The sequence below is a fragment of the Gorilla gorilla genome, chromosome 9 (genome assembly GCF_029281585.2).
Source record: "Gorilla gorilla gorilla isolate KB3781 chromosome 9, NHGRI_mGorGor1-v2.1_pri, whole genome shotgun sequence".
Classification (NCBI taxonomy): Eukaryota; Metazoa; Chordata; class Mammalia; order Primates; family Hominidae; genus Gorilla; species Gorilla gorilla.
Window position 1 is genome coordinate 72,151,400 of NC_073233.2, and position 18,339 is coordinate 72,169,738.

The following is an 18,339-nucleotide window of genomic DNA, read 5'->3' on the forward strand; positions in this document are numbered from 1 at the left end:
TAAGTGCGGCAGAAGAGGGTGGGCGATAGGGCTCTGCAGCGACCCCCGGCCCAAGTCTAGCCCTCCACTGGTACTGCAGCCCCAGTCGCTCAGAAACCTCAGTGGGCTGATCCCGGACCGCCTTAAGCAGCGCCCTCTACACCCAGTCCCTCCAGCTGCTCCCCAACAGCCACTTAGGCCCCCAGCGCCCTCCTTCCACCACAGGCTTGAAGAATCAGGTTCTGCTGAGCCCCGCAGCAAAGCCCCCGACCCGTCCGCGTGCCCCTGCCCCAATCCCCGCTTCGGCTGCAGTCGCCGCCCCGGCCGCCAGGGGGAGCCGACGCGGGGGGAGGGGGCGGGGCCCGGGAGGCCCCGCCCCGTCCCCGCCCCGCCCGGGCCCCGCCGAGGCTCTGGTCGGTCCGGGACAGACTGGCGGGCGGGCGGGCACTGACGCCGCGGGGCCGGAGCGGGCCGCGCGGTGGGAGCAGCGGCGCCGTCGGTCCCCGTCAGGGCTCCGTGGGTCCCCGACCCGCCCCTGGCCGGGCCATGGCGGGCGCCCAGCCCGGCGTCCACGCGCTGCAGCTGGAGCCGCCCACCGTGGTGGAGACCCTGCGGCGCGGGAGTAAGTTCATCAAATGGGACGAGGTAAGCGCGCGGGCCCCTGCTCCGCCCAAATCCCGGGACTCTTTCAGTCAAGCTCGACCAGACGCTGGGGACCCCCACCCCAGGCTCGCCTGCCCGTGGCGCCACCCTCATCCCAGCCTGGCGGCGCCCCGGAAACTTAAGTCCCCGATCGTCTCCGTAATGAAGACTTTGTCCCCCCAACTCCCAGTCCCTCAGCTCTGGAAAATTTGCCTCCACTCCTTGGCGCAGAGACTTTGAACCCCAATAAACCCCGTCCCTCCGTTTTCCATTCGTTCTTCCCACCGCTCCCTGCCAGACTAATTCTCGTTCCCCGATCCTGGCCTGGTCCCCAGACCCCTGCCCAGCACTAGACTCCCCGGCTGCAGGACCCTGACCTCCAGGCTGGCTGGGGGCATCCTCATTCTGGGTGTGTGCCAGGGCGCCCCTACTCTCCCCGGTGCCCTGCCTGAACAGTCCTCGTCCATTCATCATTTTTCCCCCTGTTCTGGTTGGCACCCCTTCGCCCTGCTTCTGGATCCCAGCCCAGCTCCCTGCTCAGATGGGAGCACCCAGTCACCCCCTAGTGGAGACTCTGCCCCCCAAGTTCCTCCACCCCTGGGAACTTTGCTCCCCACTTCTTAGGCTTGGGACCTTGAACCCCAATACATCCTGGCCCCCCTTTCCCTGTCCTGCCCCTGGTGCTTCCCAAATGCCTGTGTCCCCACCTTCGGCTGCCCATCCCCATCCTGGGTCCACCCTCTTCTGCCCCCTGGGCCCCTCCTTCCCTAGGGCCTCCACCCGGCCGGCCTGAGCTTCCTCGCAGCTCCTTCCCAGTCAGGCCACGGGCCTGGAAGACTCTGGGCTCTTTTCCGGCTGGGTGGGGCCCCGGGGTAGGCGTGGGAGCTGGGGGGAGGAGATGGGGGCGTGGCCTGTAGCGGCAGGTGTGCGAGGTGGGGTGCCTGGGGGCCCCAGGGGCCGGGGGAGACCCCTCCCCCCAGGCTGGCCTGAAGGGAAAAGTTTCTTCTTTTCCTTCCACTGTGATAAACCCAAATAAGGAAGTGGGAACAGGGAGAGGGCCCTGGGGGTGGGGTGGGGTGGGGGGTGCTGACGGAGGCTTGGGGCAGGAGAGCAGGGGACCTGGGCTGCCTTTGAGGTCTAGACCCCTGGGGAGAGGTGGGAGGGAAACACTAGGGGCAGTACCCATAGACTCCCCGCTCTGCACACCATTCGGGGGCCTCAGGCCCAGGGTAGGGTTGGGAATCAGGAGAGGTGCTGGGGCTGGGTGTCAGCACACTGAAGTGGGGAGGCCCATGCATCCCCAAATTTTGGGGGCCTTCTGTTCCCAGATGAACGCCCATCTTTTGTAAGCAAAGCCTGCCATGGGTGGGGCTGGTGCAATCCCCATTCTCCAGAAGAGGAAACTGAGGTCTGGAAAGCAGAGACTTATCCCAGGCCCCACAATGGGGTGTGGCTGAGGCCAGGAGCTGGGAGCCTGGCAGAAGTCTCCGCTCCCTGCTTCCCAGGTCACAGGACGCTGCAACCACACTGCCTGCAAGCAGGTCCTGGCTCCAATGATCTCGGGCAGGCTACGAAGTGTCCCTGTAACTCAGTGTCCTCATCTGTAAAATGGGAGTGACAACAGCACATGCCTCTTAGGCTGGTTAGGAGGCCTTTGTGTGCTCGAAGATGCTAGGTGCATAGAACTGTACCTGGTGCACAGTAGGGGCGGTGTACGTATATGAGATGTATTGATAATAGTATTGTCCACCAGACACTGAGCTGCATTTTGGGGGTGGCACCCAACATGAGGTGGGGTCCTTTTCTGTCTGGAAGAACCTGGAATAGGAGGGTTCTACCTGTAGCCACTTGGTCACTCTGGCCCTGGCCGAGTCTAAGCCCTGGAGGACAGCCCCTCTGGCTGCTGGTCCTGAGTCACACGGGGTGGCCCTGGGAGTGTGCCAGGGACCGGGGCCCTTTTCAGAAAATGGGGCTGGCATGCACTTCCCTACCCCCTGCCAGCTGCACGGCTGTTTGAGGGAGGAAGAGCTCACTGCCCAGTCCTGAGAGTAGGGCAAGTCCCCTTCTAGGGGGACTGTTCTTCTACGAGATGGGGATGAGCTTTGAGGCTGTGAGGACCCCGGCAGATGTGGTAAGGTGGATAATGGGCTTTGAGGCAGACCAAGGGGCTATCGTGATGTCCCAAGGGATGCAGAAAGGCAGTGGGAGTCAGACTTCTCACTTTCATGCCTTAAACATTCTGTAGTGGGGTGGATTGGGGGGCTGCCACTGTCACAGAGCTCTCAGCACTTCTGGGGAAACTGAGCCCAGGATGGGGGCTGGGGACCTCTTCCAGGGGGTGGGTCAGATTTCACGGGTGGAGAAGGAAGGGCAGGGTGTCCTGGCGAAGGGAACATGAGACAAAGCCCTGGGAAAGGTCAGGTAGAATCCTAGGGCCAGAGGGAGGCGAGGCTGGGAAGAGGCTTTGGGGTAGGTGTGACACTGAATGTCACACCTAGGACCTTGGCTTTGTTCTGAGGGCCACAGGCAGCCACACAGGACCTGTGGACTGGATGAGGTTTCGTCTTAGCTCATGGGCAGGAACTCTGGGGTGCATGATGGGAGGGCCCCAGGGGCCAGCCCTGCACCACAGCCCTCACTTCCTGACCCCTGCTGCCCTGTGCTGTCCTCAGGAGACCTCCAGTCGGAACCTGGTGACTCTGCGTGTGGACCCCAATGGCTTCTTCTTGTACTGGACGGGCCCCAACATGGTGAGGGTGGGCGCTGGTGCAGCTCGCTCAGGCCAAGGACCCCTGTCCCAGACCCCTGCCCTGCCCGTGGGGGTGGGGCCTGGCTGCAGGCTGACCTCTCCCACTGCTGCCCAGACAGGAAGTGCTCCGGGCAGGAGCTGAGGCTGGGGCTATAGCCAGGGGCTGGCCACTCCCTGGCCTGGGTAGAGAGCTTGGAGGCTCCTGGCTATCGCCCTGCAGCCTCTCATACCCAGCCTGGTATCTGGTTCCCCCCAGGAGGTGGACACACTGGACATCAGTTCCATCAGGGACACACGGACAGGCCGGTACGCCCGCCTGCCCAAGGTGAGTGATGAGCCTGGGAGTGAAGACCACAGCGAGGCTGTGCGGGAGCCCCCTCCTCACCCTTCGCTGTCACCTACTCAGGACCCCAAGATCCGGGAAGTTCTGGGCTTTGGGGGTCCCGATGCCCGGCTGGAGGAGAAGCTGATGACGGTGGTGTCTGGGCCAGACCCGGTGAACACAGTGTTCTTGAACTTCATGGCCGTGCAGGATGACACAGCCAAGGTGGGCTGGCACCAAGGGGACGAAGGGGGAGTCACTGTCTTATTCCGTGAATCGACCGTCACTTACCGAACACCTGCTGTGTTCTAGGCTGCTCTGTGACCTACTGTGTACCAGAGACAGTTGTGGACCTGGGTTGTGGCTGGGCAGCCCCTGTGTCCCCCACTCACCGCCTCCCCGTGTATACTGGCCCCCCAGGTCTGGTCTGAGGAGCTATTCAAGCTGGCTATGAACATCCTGGCTCAGAACGCCTCTCGGAACACCTTCCTGCGCAAAGCGTGAGCCCCAGGCCACCCGAGGGGGAGCCGGGGGGTTCACGTGGCCGTTTTCAGGGTGTGACCTCTTCATCTGCCTTCCCAGATACACGAAGCTGAAGCTGCAGGTGAACCAGGATGGTCGGATCCCCGTCAAGAAGTGAGCACCCCTTCCCCCAGCACCTTCCTCCTGCCCTGACCTTGGTGACCTTTGTCCTCCACTGACCCTGAACCCCTCCTGCCCGCATCAGCATCCTGAAGATGTTCTCAGCAGACAAGAAGCGGGTGGAGACTGCGCTGGAATCCTGTGGCCTCAAATTCAACCGGGTGTGTGGGGTGGGGACAGGGGCGGGGTGGGGTGTCACGGTGGGCACCCACCCTTACGGGGCTGGCCGCCCCTGGCTTCTCACCCCACACTCCTCGACCTCCAGAGTGAGTCCATCCGGCCCGATGAGTTTTCCTTGGAAATCTTTGAGCGGTTCCTGAACAAGCTGTGTCTGCGGCCGGACATTGACAAGATCCTGCTGGAGATGTGAGTGGGCCCGGCCTGCCTCACAACCCCTGTGCTCTGTGTTTAGCTTCTGCTTAGCGTGCCTCTAGCTCAATGGGGAGAGGGGAAACTGGTGGGCCGGGTCCTGGAGCGCCAGGGGGCGGAGGGGTGCCCGGGGAGAACCTGTCGATGATGTTCCTGTACTCAGACCCACTGTTTCTGCCCCTCAGTTACAGGCAGCTCTGGGCTAACCCTGTGCCAGGGTTGGTTTAATCAGCCTACTCTGCAATGGGGTCCAAGCCTCAGGTGTGTTGTGAGGTCTGGAAGCAAGGGGTGGTAGGCTGACCACTTGGCAGTTCCTAAGCCCCGGCCATTGCCAGTGCCCACTAGTCTGCTGCCTTGACAATCCTGAGTAGTCAGGAGAGTAAAGGGGGAAACTGAGGCCCAGAGGTTGGCCATGACTCACCCAGAGTCCCACTCACTGGGTGCCAGATCCAGGGGCAGGCCTTCTGACTCCCTTGCCCAGGGCAAGGGCTTGGTGACGGGGTGGGAGCCCTGCCAGGCTGCATCCTGACCCAGCTTCCTGTTCCCTCCAGAGGCGCCAAGGGCAAGCCATACCTGACGCTGGAGCAGCTCATGGACTTCATCAACCAGAAGCAACGTGACCCGAGACTCAACGAAGTGCTGTACCCGCCCCTGCGGCCCTCCCAGGCCCGGCTGCTCATCGAAAAGTATGAGCCCAACCAGCAGTTTCTGGAGCGAGGTGAGCTGGCCGGGGTGCAGGTGGGTGGGGGCAGGTGGGACCCCAGCTGACCGTGCTGATCCCCTCCCACCCCAGACCAGATGTCCATGGAGGGCTTTAGCCGCTACCTGGGAGGCGAGGAGAATGGCATCCTGCCCCTGGAAGCCCTGGATCTGAGCACGGACATGACCCAGCCACTGAGTGCCTACTTCATCAACTCCTCGCATAACACCTATCTCACTGGTGAGCGGGGAGCAAGGGTGGCGCCCATGACCTCTGCCCTGTGACCCTTGCACAGCCCCACTCCTCCTGGGGCACAGTCCTTTTGGCCCATTTGCTCATTCATTGGCCAGTGCTGGGGATGCAGGCAGGGAACAGGCAGCCAGCCCTGAGCAGTGGGGCCTCATGGTGGCTTTCCCAGGGAAGGGCTGGAACGGCTTGTGTTAGGGCCTGCAGCAGGAGAGACTTCAGGATCCTTTTTTTTTTTTTTTTGAGACAGAGTTTCGCTCTTGTTGCCCAGGCTGGAGTGCAATGGCGTGATCTAGGCTCAGCGCAACCTCTGCCTCCCAGGTTCAAGCAATTCTCCTGCCTCAGCCTCCCAAGTAGCTGAGATTACAGGCATGCGCCACCATGCCCGGCTAATTTTGTATTTTTAGTAGAGATGGGGTTTCTCCATGTTGGTCAGGCTGGTCTCAAACTCTCAACCTCAGGTGATCCACCTGCCTCGCCCTCCCAAAGTGCTGGGATTATAGGCATGAGCCACCTCGCCCAGCCTGCAGGGTGCTTTTAAGAGGCTGGAAGGGGGTTGGGTGCGGTGACTCATGCCTGTAATCCCAGAACTTTGGGAGGCTAAAGCAGGCAGATTACTTAAGCCCACGTTTTGAGACCAGTCTGGGCAACATAGCATGACCCCATCTCTACAAATAATTTTTAAAAAATTAGCTGGGCATAGTGGCGCATGCCTCTGGTCCCAGCTGCTTGGGAGGGTGAGGTGGGAGTATCGCTTGGTTCTGGGAAGGTTGAGGCAGGAGTAAGCTGTGATTGCACCACTGCACTCCAGCCTGGGTGACAGAGTGAGACCCTTTTCTAAAAAAAAAAAATTAAATAAATAATAAAAAAGCAGAAAGGAAGCTGGTGGGGCAGGGTGCAGAGTGCTGGAGATAGGTGCCTGCTAAGAGAGGGAGAGCAAGGCAGGGCTAAGCCCAGGGGCCTAGAGGCACTTGGATTCATCCTGGGTGTGAGGAAGAGGCTTTTTGGAGGGTGAAGCAGAAGAGGTGATGTGACCTGATATGATATGTTTTTAGAAGGATGATGCCAGGTGCTCTATAGAGATTGGATTGAGGCCAGGCACAGTGGTTCACACCTGTAATCCCAGAACTTTGAAAGGCTGAGGCGTGTGGATCACCTGAGGTCAGGAGTTCGAGACAAGCCTGGCCAACATGGTGAAACCCCGTCTCTACTAAAAATACAAAAATTAGCCAGGCATGGTGGTGGGCAACTGTAATCCCAGCTACTCGGGAGGCTGAGGCAGGAGAATCGCTTGAACCAGGGAGGCGGAGGTTGCAGTGAACCGAGGTCGTGCCACCGCACTCCAGCCTGGGTGACAGAGCGAGATTCCGTCTCAAAAAAAAAAAAAAGAGATTGGATTGGAGGCAGGGAGGCCTGGAGTCTTCCACACAGGAGGTGGTGTGAGCTGTGCCAAGGCTGAGGTGGGCGGAGGGAGTGAGGAGAGGGAGGGATTGTTGAGGCAGTGGGGAGCTATAATGAGTCTCAGGGATGACTCCCCCAGCTCACGCTGGTGGGATGGACAGGTGGTGGGTATCCATCTGAGAGATGGAGAGCCCTCTGCAAATCCAGCATGTCCTGGTTCCAGGTGGGGCCGGGGTGGTGAGGAGCTGGGCTGGTGGGTGGCCTTGGTGACAGAGCCTCGCCGCCCCAGCGGGGCAGCTGGCTGGGACCTCGTCGGTGGAGATGTACCGCCAGGCACTGCTATGGGGCTGCCGCTGCGTGGAGCTGGATGTGTGGAAGGGACGGCCGCCCGAGGAGGAACCCTTCATTACCCATGGCTTCACCATGACCACAGAGGTGCCTCTGCGCGACGTGCTGGAGGCCATTGCCGAGACTGCCTTCAAGACCTCGCCCTACCCCGTCATCCTCTCCTTCGAGAACCATGTGGACTCGTGAGTGAGCCCCTGGCATGAAACCCCATGGACCCGGGGACAGTCCTCCAGCTTCAGTGCTGTTGGACTGCTCAGGGACCTCCAACCCTGCGAACGGCCACTGACATGTCCCGTAGACCTCAGCTTCCCCTCTGGGGGGAGGGATCTCTGACCTCTGACCTTGGTTCCGCAGGGCAAAGCAACAGGCAAAGATGGCTGAGTACTGCCGCTCCATCTTTGGAGACGCGCTACTCATCGAGCCTCTGGACAAGTACCCGGTACGGGAGCTCGGAGCAAGGGGGGTGGCGTGGGGGCCAGGGTGCTGCGGACCCAGTCCAGGGCCCTGACTCGTCCATGCCTGCCCAGCTGGCCCCAGGCGTTCCCCTGCCCAGCCCCCAGGACCTGATGGGCCGTATCCTGGTGAAGAACAAGAAGCGGCACCGACCCAGCGCAGGTGGCCCAGACAGCTCCGGGCGCAAGCGGCCCCTGGAGCAGAGCAATTCTGCCCTGAGTGAGAGCTCCGCGGCCACTGAGCCCTCCTCCCCGCAGCTTGGTAGGCCCCAGCCCGGCCCGCCACCCTGACCTGACCCCAGCCTCTGGCCTCATGCTCCAGGCGCCATGACACTTCATCCCAGACCCCCAGCCCACTCTCCCGCCTCGCTGTGCGCCTGTTCCCATAACCGGCCTGTCTCCTCACCACCTGTCGGCTGGTGTGGGCCTCTGACCCCTGACCTCAGGTGCACGTCTCACCGAGCTGCACCCCAACTCCTGACTCCCAACCTCAGCCTCTCACCTCTCAGAGCCTTCCCACAACCCGGTGATGGCTCTGAAGGCTGACCTCTCACCTCAGTAAACCACATCCCACACTGGGTGTGACCTCAGGCCCCTAAGCCCACATTGAGTTCACCTGCCCAGTTGGTTATCATTTCAGCTGACCTCTGACCTCTCACCCCTGACTATTCACCTCACTATGCCCCCTCCTTAGACATGGCTCTGACTTACCCCTGACCTGTAACCTCTCTATGTCATCCCTTACCCCACTATTAGGGCTGTGGTACGCTACTTCCTGACTTCTCACCCCACTGAACCACCCTATCTGCCTCCCTGCTGAATATCACTCCAGACCTTTACCTTTGACCTATGACCCCTCTCAACCACTACTGGGTTTAATACCGTCTGACCCCCACCTCTTGGCCTCTCCCCAAGCCACACTGCCATGAGAGTACCCCTTGAATTCCCCACTGAGTCAGCTCGGCACACACTGGGAAAAACCCCTCCAGGCTTCCTAAGCAGCTGTGTGGTCCTGACCCCTGACCCTGTGGCCCTGTCCTCTGCAGGGTCTCCCAGCTCTGACAGCTGCCCAGGCCTGAGCAACGGGGAGGAGGTAGGGCTTGAGAAGCCCAGCCTGGAGCCTCAGAAGTCTCTGGGCGACGAGGGCCTGAACCGGGGCCCCTATGTTCTTGGACCTGCTGACCGTGAGGATGAGGAGGAAGATGAAGAAGAGGAGGAACAGACAGACCCCAAAAAGCCAACTACAGATGAGGTCAGGCCCACAGGGTGGGCAGGTCGGGGAGGTAACATCTATTTACCTCCCAGGGGGCTGGGTCTGACCATCAACAAAACTGACATCACCCCTGCCTCCTGGGGCTCAGTGTGGGTGTGAGTGAAGGTGGGAGGAGGGCTCTTCGGTCATCAGGCATGGAAACAAGCATACAGTTCTGCTGGTGATGTGGCCTGGGAGGTTCGAGTTAGGGTACAGAACTGGCAGAGGACAGGGAGTCTGCCCTGGGCAGGGAGGTGGGGCAGGGAGACCTCAGGAAGGGGGACAGCATGTACAAAGGTCCTGGGGCAGGGCCAGGGGGTGCAGGAGTGGGGAGCATTGTCATGGGGAGCATTGAGTAGCTGTGAGGAGTGGTACAGAAAAAAATCAGTCTGAGCTGGGCGTGGTGGCTCACACCTGTGATCCCAGCTACTCGGGAGGCTGAGGCACGAGAATCCCTTGAACCTGGGAGGTGGAGGTTTCAGTGAGCTGAGATTGCACCATTGCACTCCAGCATGGGCTAAAAAGGGAGACTCTGTCTCAAAAAAAAAAAAAAAAAGACATCATTGCTATAAAGACAATTACTGGAGCAATTAGTGAAATTTAAAGCTGGACTACATATTAGATAATATGTTAATGTTTTGTTTCCTGAATTTAATTATTGTATTGGAGTTATAGAAGAGAATGTCCATATATGCTGAAGTATTTATGGGTAAAGGGTCATGATGTCTATAGTTTACTCCCAAATGATTCAGTAAAAGTAATGATAATTGTAACACCTATATGGGCCAGGCGAGGTGGCTCATGCCTGTAATCCCAGCACTTTGGGAGGCTGAGGTGGGCGAGTCACCTGAGGTTGGGAGGTTCAAGATCAGCCTGGCCAACATGGTGAAACCCCATCTTTACTAAAAATACATAAATTAGCCGGGCAAGGTGGCGGGCGCCTGTAATCCCAGCTACTTGGGAGGCTGAGGCAGGAAAATTGCTTGAGCTGGGTGGTGTCCGGGGCGCATCAGTGAGACCCCGGGGAGAAGACTGTCGGCACCACCAGCAGTGCGTGTATAGTGCTGGGAAGAGGGTCAGCACCTCCTTCATGGGGGGCAGGTGAGGGAATGGCCAGCTGTGGCGGGAATGGCACTGCTGACCCTGGGTTGGGGCCCACAGGGCACAGCCAGCAGCGAGGTGAATGCCACTGAGGAGATGTCCACGCTTGTCAACTACATCGAGCCTGTCAAGTTCAAGTCCTTTGAGGCTGCTCGAAGTGAGTGGGGGTGGGTGGCAGGCATGGGAGCTTGCCCAGCTCAGCCCTGCCAGGTCTGACGCCCTTTCTTGGCTCACCCCTAAGAGAGGAACAAATGCTTCGAGATGTCGTCCTTCGTGGAGACCAAGGCCATGGAGCAACTGACCAAGAGCCCCATGGAGTTTGTGGAGTATCCTTTGAAGGTGCTGTGGGCGGGCAGGCCAGGGTGGGGTGCTCGGAGGCCGGCTCCGGTGTTCTGTCCCCACATGTGCCACCTGCACAGGGTGCTGGCCCTCCGGCGGCCCTCCTGCACCCTGGCCTGGGGCTTGGGCAGGTCCAGGCAGTCTCAGGGGGCATGGCTAGGCTGAGAAACAGAGGCTGGGTGTGGGGGTCACAGGAGCACCTGGCTGAGGCCGGAGGTGGAGGCTGACGGGGTGGGCCCTGGCACCTGTGTGGCCCCTGACCACCAACCTCAGATACAACAAGCAGCAGCTCAGCCGCATCTACCCCAAGGGCACCCGCGTGGACTCCTCCAACTATATGCCCCAGCTCTTCTGGAACGTAGGGTGCCAGCTTGTTGCGCTCAACTTCCAGACCCTCGGTGAGCCCTGGCCCCCTCCATCTTGACCCCGACCCTCAGTCTTACTGACTTCTGACCCACGATCCTGCTGGTCTTGCCTGAATGGACCTCTGACCCTGTCTAATCCCAGATCCCAGGGGAACCCAGCTTCCGACTCACCCTGCCTCCTGCCCTTGGCTGATGCCAGACCCCTCCCCTGTCTGATCTGTCCTGGATCCGGACCCTGATGCCATTTGAGCCCGCCCCTGACCCTGGACCTTGGACGCCATCTGACCTGATGATCTCCCATTCCCCACATGGCACCGTCCTGCCTGATCCCTGCCCCTGCTCGACGTGCCCATGGCACCCCAGATGTGGCGATGCAGCTCAACGCGGGCGTTTTTGAGTACAACGGGCGCAGCGGGTACCTGCTCAAGCCGGAGTTCATGCGGCGGCCGGACAAGTCCTTCGACCCCTTCACTGAGGTCATCGTGGATGGCATCGTGGCCAATGCCTTGCGGGTCAAGGTGGGGCCAAGGTGGGGCTTGCGGGGGGCTCAGGCCAGGGGTGTCCTGGGGGCAGGACTCTCAGCATCCACCTCACCCTCCTTGGCCCACCCCCAGGTGATCTCAGGGCAGTTCCTGTCCGACAGGAAGGTGGGCATCTACGTGGAGGTGGACATGTTTGGCCTCCCTGTTGACACGCGGCGCAAGTACCGCACCCGGACCTCTCAGGGGAACTCGTTCAACCCCGTGTGGGACGAAGAGCCCTTCGACTTCCCCAAGGTGAGCCTGGCCCCCGCACCCGCCCAGGCACAGGCAGATCTAGCCCAGACCGCCCCGGATCTCAGGTGGGAGAACAGGAACCAGGCACACCGTTGGCGACTGGGGATCAGAAAGTGGGGGGCACCATGGGTCCCCCAGGACCTGCCTGTCCGAGCGTCAGTCTCCCTGCCCTCCTCAGGGTAAGAGACCAGGGTGAGAAGGTGAGATGGGGTTGGGGGGTGTCAGCTAGACGTCTTGTGTCCCCTGCGAGGAGTGGACACAGCCTGCCCCGTCTCCGATGCAGGAGCTGAGGTCACAACCCCAAGCTCATATCCGCTCTTCAGCACCCCGCACGGCCCTGCATGGACGCGGCCTCTGCTCCCAGCCTGGGCGCGTGTGTTCTTGGTTTCCTGCTCATGGCTCACTCCTGTTTCTAAACTGGCGATGACCAGAACTGTCTGTGGGGGCCCTGGAGGGGCCTGGCTGCCTGTCATCTTGCCTCAGGGTCCTGATGGCTGCAGTCATCCATTAGGCCAGGACATGGAAGTGGGGTCAGCCATCAGCTTAGTGGCAATGGTGACTGATGGTCAGTAGGTCAGCTCGTCTGAAGGTCTGCTCTGTTAAGCTTTGATGGCTGTGGTTAGCTGTGGCCTGGTAGCCACGGTGGCCCAGGGTCAGCCCTGCGGCTCAGCTCCAGTCTGGCCCACAGGTGGTGCTGCCCACGCTGGCTTCACTTCGCATCGCAGCCTTTGAGGAGGGGGGTAAATTCGTAGGGCACCGGATCCTGCCTGTCTCTGCCATCCGCTCCGGTGAGGCCTTGGTGGGCTCTGGGCAGCACAGCGGGCAGTGGGTAGGGCCCCCACCTGGCCCAGCAACCCAACGTTGCCTTCCTGACCACCCAGGATACCACTACGTCTGCCTGCGGAACGAGGCCAACCAACCGCTGTGCCTGCCGGCCCTGCTCATCTACACCGAAGCCTCGGACTACATTCCTGACGACCACCAGGGTGAGCTGGGGGTGGGCGGGGCCTGCCTGGCCAAGGAGTGTGAGGGACAAGGGCCACCCCCAGGGCCTGGGAGTGGCCGAGCTGGATGGCCCCGACTGAGTAGGGAACTGAGTAGGGAACAGATCCGAGGACAAGCTCTGGAATTCCTCATTGAGACCAGAGGTGGCGGGTGGGGGTGGCCTGGGGGCTCTGTCTCTGAGACCTTGGCCTTCTGCCTCCCCCCAGACTACGCGGAGGCCCTGATCAACCCCATTAAGCACGTCAGCCTGATGGACCAGAGGGCCCGGCAGCTGGCCGCCCTCATTGGAGAGAGTGAGGTGAGCTGGGGCAGGGCAGGGCTCAGGCTCACTGTGACCCAGGGGGCCGCTGGACACGACTGCTGTGGCCATGTGAGGAGGGGGCTTCTGGTCTCTCTAGCGCAGTAGGCTTGGCAGCCCTGGGATTTTGAGGAGATGAAAACCACCCATTTGCATTCAGGAGGCCTTCAGGTCACACCTGGGCTGGAATTCCTCCAGCTCCATGCAGGCTTGGAGTGGGGGTACAGGGGTCCCAGCCACTTCATCAGGGCAGTGCGAAGCCACAGAAGCTGTTCAGACGTGGTGTCCTGGGAGTCATGAGGAGGGCAGTGGCTTTCGTGGGGAGGGGTCAGGTGCGGAGGTTCACCTGCGCTTCCGGATCCAGTCCCCCTAGGGCCTGCGGCAGGCGGGCGGGGAGAGATGACTGCAATTAGGGCTGCCCGGAGCTGTTAGCAGAGAGGCTGGTGCCCACTCTGCGGTTGAGTCCTCTGTTGATTTAATCAGGAGCTGAGCAGCAAGGAAAATGAGCGACTGTAGGCAAGGCTGGGGGACACAGGCAGGGGAGGAGAGGAGGCTTGGGGCTGGGCCAGGCCTTTCCAGAACAATCTGGGAGTTACTGAGCACATGCAGTGGGCTGGCATTATGTTATCTTCCCCACAGCCCATGTGGAAAAGGGGTTTAGAAAGGCTTGATTTATAGCTCTTCTCATGCAGACAGCCTCCTGTTACAGAGCAGTCCAGCAGTGGCTTGGACTAAGGGAGGCTGACAGGGGTGCTAGGGGCCCCAGGAGGTGGTAGAGGACAGAAGGGTCTGGAGGGAACAGCATTTCTGAAAAGAGCATTCTCCTTTCTCCCTATAGGCTCAGGCTGGCCAAGAGACGTGCCAGGACACCCAGTCTCAGCAGCTGGGGTCTCAGCCGTCCTCAAACCCCACCCCTAGCCCACTGGATGCCTCCCCCCGCCGGCCCCCTGGCCCCACCACCTCCCCTACCAGCACCTCCCTCAGCAGCCCAGGTAAGGAGTGGCCTGGGTCGGGGGTGGGCTGCGGGGAGGCACCCCACCACCCTGTCCTCCAGCTCCTCACAGGGCCTCTGCTCCTCAGGGCAGCGCGACGATCTCATCGCCAGCATCCTCTCAGGTAGGGGGCGGGGTACCTGGAGGCGGGGGGCTGCCTTGCAGGTTCCCCCACCCCCCGCCCACCTTTGCTCTACCGCTCCCAGAGGTGGCCCCCACCCCGCTGGATGAGCTCCGAGGTCACAAGGCTTTGGTCAAGCTCCGGAGCCGGCAAGAGCGAGACCTGCGGGAGCTGCGCAAGAAGCATCAGCGGAAGGCAGTCACCCTCACCCGCCGCCTGCTGGACGGCCTGGCTCAGGCACAGGCTGAGGGCAGGTGCCGGCTGCGGCCAGGTGCCCTGTGAGTGTCTGGGCCGCCTGTGTGCTATGTGTGCTGGGTGCGCTGATGTGAACATGGGGGTCGGTGGGCATGGAGAGATGGCAAGAGCTGCTCCTTGACCCCCAGGGAGGAGGGTTCAGTGCAAGGATGGAGGAGGCTTTCCACACCAGGCATCCCTGTGTCCCCCAGGGAGTGACATCTCTTTTGAAGTCCATGAGGAGCATGTTGCCCAAACAGGCTCCCATCACTTGGGTGGAGCTCACAGGCCTCCTGGTTTGCATAACAGACCTGGCCCCATGGGATGGTGTCTGCCATCGCTTGCCAGGATGTGCCCCTCTACACACCTTCCCCATCCCAGTCCATGTGATGGGCCCAGGCATCACCCAGAGGGGTTCTCCTCGCAGAGGTGGGGCCGCTGATGTGGAGGACACGAAGGAGGGGGAGGACGAGGCAAAGCGGTATCAGGAGTTCCAGAACAGACAGGTGCAGAGCCTGCTGGAGCTGCGGGAGGCCCAGGTGGACGCAGAGGCCCAGCGGAGGCTGGAACACCTGAGACAGGTAGGGGGCCTGCAGTGGCCAGGGAAAGCCTGCTGGATAGACCCGTCATCAGCCCAGCATCACCTGTCAGCTCCCTGTGTCCACAGGCTCTGCAGCGGCTCAGGGAGGTCGTCCTTGATGCAAACACAACTCAGTTCAAGAGGCTGAAAGAGATGAACGAGAGGTGAAAGCCGAGGATTGTCTATGGGAAGGGCTGGGGACTTCTAGTACCAGAAGGAGGGCAGAGTCTGTGCTTCTGCCGCTGACCCCTCCTCTTCCCCTGCTGGCTTCTCCAGGGAGAAGAAGGAGCTGCAGAAGATCCTGGACAGAAAGCGCCATAACAGCATCTCGGAGGCCAAGATGAGGGACAAGCATAAGAAGGAGGCGTAAGGGCACCGGGACGGGGGGCCATCTGGGTACTAGGGAGGCAGGGCAGGTGTCTGGGCCCCAAGCCATCCTGCGTTGCTCCCATGCAGGGAACTGACGGAGATTAACCGTCGGCACATCACTGAGTCAGTCAACTCCATCCGTCGGGTGAGTAAGGCTCCCGGGCCACCCTACCCCACCTCCCTTCCTTCACTCATCAGACACCCATCTCTGTGCCTGGCCTGGTGCCACGTTGCCCTCAAGGTTCTTCTAGAGCCTTTCTCAAGTGCCCAACAGCCCCAGGGTACCCACATCATACCCAAAGCCAACTGTCTGTACCAGTGTCCCTGGCTTTGGTGTCCTTGGGCCCAGTCCTCACACAACCCTGATACATCACCCTGGGAGCCTTCGCCCACCTGACTTCTTTTTCTTTGAGACAGAGTCTCACTCTGTCGCCCAGGCTGGAGTGCAGTGGCGCGATCTTGGCTCACTGCAACCTCTTGGGTTCAAGCAATTCTCTTGCCTCAGCCTCCCGAGTAGCTGGGATTACAGGCATCCGCCACCATGCCTGGCTAATTTTTTTATTTTTAGTAGAGATGGGGTTTCACCATGTTGGCCAGGCTGTTCTCGAACTCCTGACCTCAGGTGATCCGCCCGCCTTGGCCTCCCAAAGTGCTGGGATTATAGGTGTGAGCCACTGCACCCGGCCTCGCCCACCTGACTTCTATACCCAGCCAGAGCCTCGAGGCTCTAGCCCCTCCCTCAGGGCCCCTCAGCTGAGCCCTTGCCCACCCCTGTAGCTGGAGGAGGCCCAGAAGCAGCGGCATGACCGTCTTGTGGCTGGGCAGCAGCAGGTCCTGCAACAGCTGGCAGAAGAGGAGCCCAAGGTGAGGCCATGGGCGAACAGGTGGGCAGACGGGGTGCAAGGCAGCCAGGCCTCGCCTGTGATGCCCATCCTCCTCCCACAGCTGCTGGCCCAGCTGGCCCAGGAGTGTCAGGAGCAGCGGGCGAGGCTCCCCCAGGAGATCCGCCGGAGCCTGCTGGGCGAGATGCCGGAGGGGCTGGGGGACGGGCCTCTGGTGGCCTGTGCCAGCAACGGTCATGCACCCGGGAGCAGCGGGCACCTGTCGGGCGCTGACTCGGAGAGCCAGGAGGAGAACACGCAGCTCTGAACTGGCTGAGCGAGGTGGCCACAGGGCCAGGGCGGGCGCTGGGTGGAGGGCAGGAGGCAACGACACTAATGCTTTTTTTTTTTTTTTTTAACTTTTTATCTAGAAATTTTATTTTTTTAAACCCGGGGCAAGTACCTCAGCTAACTCCCTTCATCCTCCTGGGGCCCCTCCTTCCTGCCCTCAGTCTTAGGTTAGGGCCCTGGTCAGGGCTTTGCTCCCTGTGACACCCACACCCTCGAGCTAGCAGCGTCTCCTCCCTTCCCCGGGAGAGCTGGCTGGAGACTTGGAGCTCCAGGAAGTAGGAGTCACATTTTTTTCTCTATTCTTTGGGGATTTTTTTTACATGAATAAAAGTGGATTTCAGGGACCCTGTGTGCAGTGTGATTTGGGGTGACAGGACTCTGGGCCCTAAGTTTCCTCATCTATAAAATGGACTTTGGGCATTTGGTGGGGTTGAGGTCACGCCTCCAGCCAAGGGCTGCTGGGTTGAACCTGAGCTTGCCCTACCGAGTCTGCTGAGCTTCCGTGGCCTTCTGCTTGTGCCCTCTGCCCCCAAGCCGCTGTTCCTGTTCCCCCATCCCCATGACTTTCGTCTCTCCGAGGCTCTCCCTGTTCTCTCTTTTCTGAGGCTCAGGCCTCTGCTTCAGGAAGCCTTCCCTGCCCCCCTTCCTGTGGCCTGATATGACCCAAACGCCTAGCATCTTCCGCTGGGGCTGCTCTGGGCCCCCGATAGGCAGTTGACTCTATCAGGTGATGGATTGGCCAGGGTGGAGCAGGGCAGCTCAGAACCTGCCCAACACCAGGGGACCTGGGTCTTCAGAAATAAGTGGGCAGTAGGCCTGCCTGTGACCCTGGGGGAAGGGAAGTGGACAGTCACAGACACGCAGGGGCTGGGCCACCCAGCATCCCCTCATCCCTGTGAGGGAGATGTTATGCCTGTTTTACAGATGAGGAGACTGAGGCCCGGAGCCATCTGTCGTGTGCCAGGCCACAGCTAAGTCAAGACGTCCTGACCTGGAGGTAGGGCAGGCCTGGACCCTCCGTGGTGGACTGTCTTCAGCCAGCCTGGACCTGTCCCATGCCTCAAGACCAGCGAAAAGTGGCAGAGAGCCCACCGTGCGGGCTCCAGGGCTGGGCTGGGCTCGCAGCAGGGTCGGCTTGGCACCTCTTCAAGGCCTCTCCCAGCTTCCTGGCTCTTCCCAGGCTGCCCGCCTGCATCCCTCCTCCAGGGGAAGGCGGCCTCTTATCTGGGCTTATCTCCTGCCAATTGAGTATCTTCTTTGCTTTGTTTTTGCTGCAGCCTCAGGCAAACAGATGGGGTGGGGAGGCCAGGGAAACAGGCTCCGGAGTAGGGCCCTCCTCCCTCAGGGTCAATGCAATGGCCCCAGACTTCCTCACTTCTGCTGTGGGACGCTGCCCTATCCCCCAGTTCTGCTCACTCCAGTGTATTCCGTATCTAGGCTCCTCAGCAGCCAACTCCCACTTTCCTGACTCTAGCTGGTGTCCACTGAGGGACACACTCCAAGTCAGTTCCCAGGTCCTCAAATACCAGCTGAATGGCTAACTCCTGGGTGTGACATTCCAGCCCCTAGAAGCCTGGCCTCTGCTGCTCCCCTATCCTTCCATGGGTCCACTCCTCCTTGCGCCGAGAGGGATGACCCTCACCTCACCTTCCGGTCGCAGCTCTAGCTGCCTCCTCTCTCAAGCCCTCTCTGACTGCCCTGCCGATTCCGGGCCCTCGGGAGCTTCCGCGAGCAGGGCCGTGGCGCAATGCATCTCTGTGCCCAGCACCAAGAACCGGCCCGGGTTATAGGGGGCGCCAATAAATCTTTCTGGAACGGAGCCCCCGCTCTGTCCGGGTCCCCGCATGAAGCCTCAGTTTCCAACGATCGCGCTGCTGCCAGCCTG

At 60.7% G+C, this 18,339-nt stretch overlaps 1 protein-coding gene across 4 annotated transcripts; it reads left to right on the forward strand.

Moving 5' to 3' along the window:
* The first annotated feature begins 374 nt into the window (after positions 1-374).
* PLCB3 (phospholipase C beta 3) lies at positions 375-18,299 on the forward strand. Of its 4 annotated transcripts, none has more exons than XM_055354375.2 (32): positions 375-624; positions 3,294-3,371; positions 3,627-3,695; positions 3,777-3,917; positions 4,113-4,192; positions 4,275-4,328; positions 4,420-4,495; positions 4,600-4,700; positions 5,255-5,421; positions 5,497-5,643; positions 7,340-7,580; positions 7,753-7,837; positions 7,926-8,112; positions 8,897-9,102; positions 10,264-10,360; positions 10,445-10,529; positions 10,816-10,940; positions 11,271-11,425; positions 11,522-11,683; positions 12,372-12,471; positions 12,565-12,669; positions 12,895-12,986; positions 13,825-13,978; positions 14,067-14,102; positions 14,185-14,377; positions 14,761-14,914; positions 15,001-15,077; positions 15,190-15,279; positions 15,370-15,427; positions 16,060-16,146; positions 16,228-16,445; positions 17,379-18,299. In XM_055354375.2, exons 1-31 carry the CDS (start codon positions 526-528, stop codon positions 16,429-16,431), a joined length of 3,705 nt encoding a protein of 1,234 aa, XP_055210350.2. In that variant the 5' UTR covers positions 375-525; the 3' UTR covers positions 16,432-16,445; positions 17,379-18,299. The 4 variants fall into 4 exon arrangements, with proteins under 4 accessions (XP_055210350.2, XP_055210351.2, XP_018891735.3 ...); XM_055354376.2 differs by having other exon boundaries at positions 7,484-7,580; XM_019036190.3 differs by lacking the exon at positions 17,379-18,299 and having other exon boundaries at positions 16,228-16,798.
* Positions 18,300-18,339: the final 40 nt, after the last annotated feature.

Bases quoted from the DNA above. Each gene is read 5' to 3' on its own strand.
- PLCB3 (XM_055354375.2), top strand. From the start codon at position 526: ATGGCGGGCGCCCAGCCCGGCGTCCACGCGCTGCAGCTGGAGCCGCCC. The intron at 625-3,293 runs GTAAGCGCGCGG...TGCTGTCCTCAG, and splicing joins AGTTCATCAAATGGGACGAG to GAGACCTCCAGTCGGAACCT. The intron at 11,426-11,521 runs GTGGGGCCAAGG...GCCCACCCCCAG, and splicing joins CCAATGCCTTGCGGGTCAAG to GTGATCTCAGGGCAGTTCCT.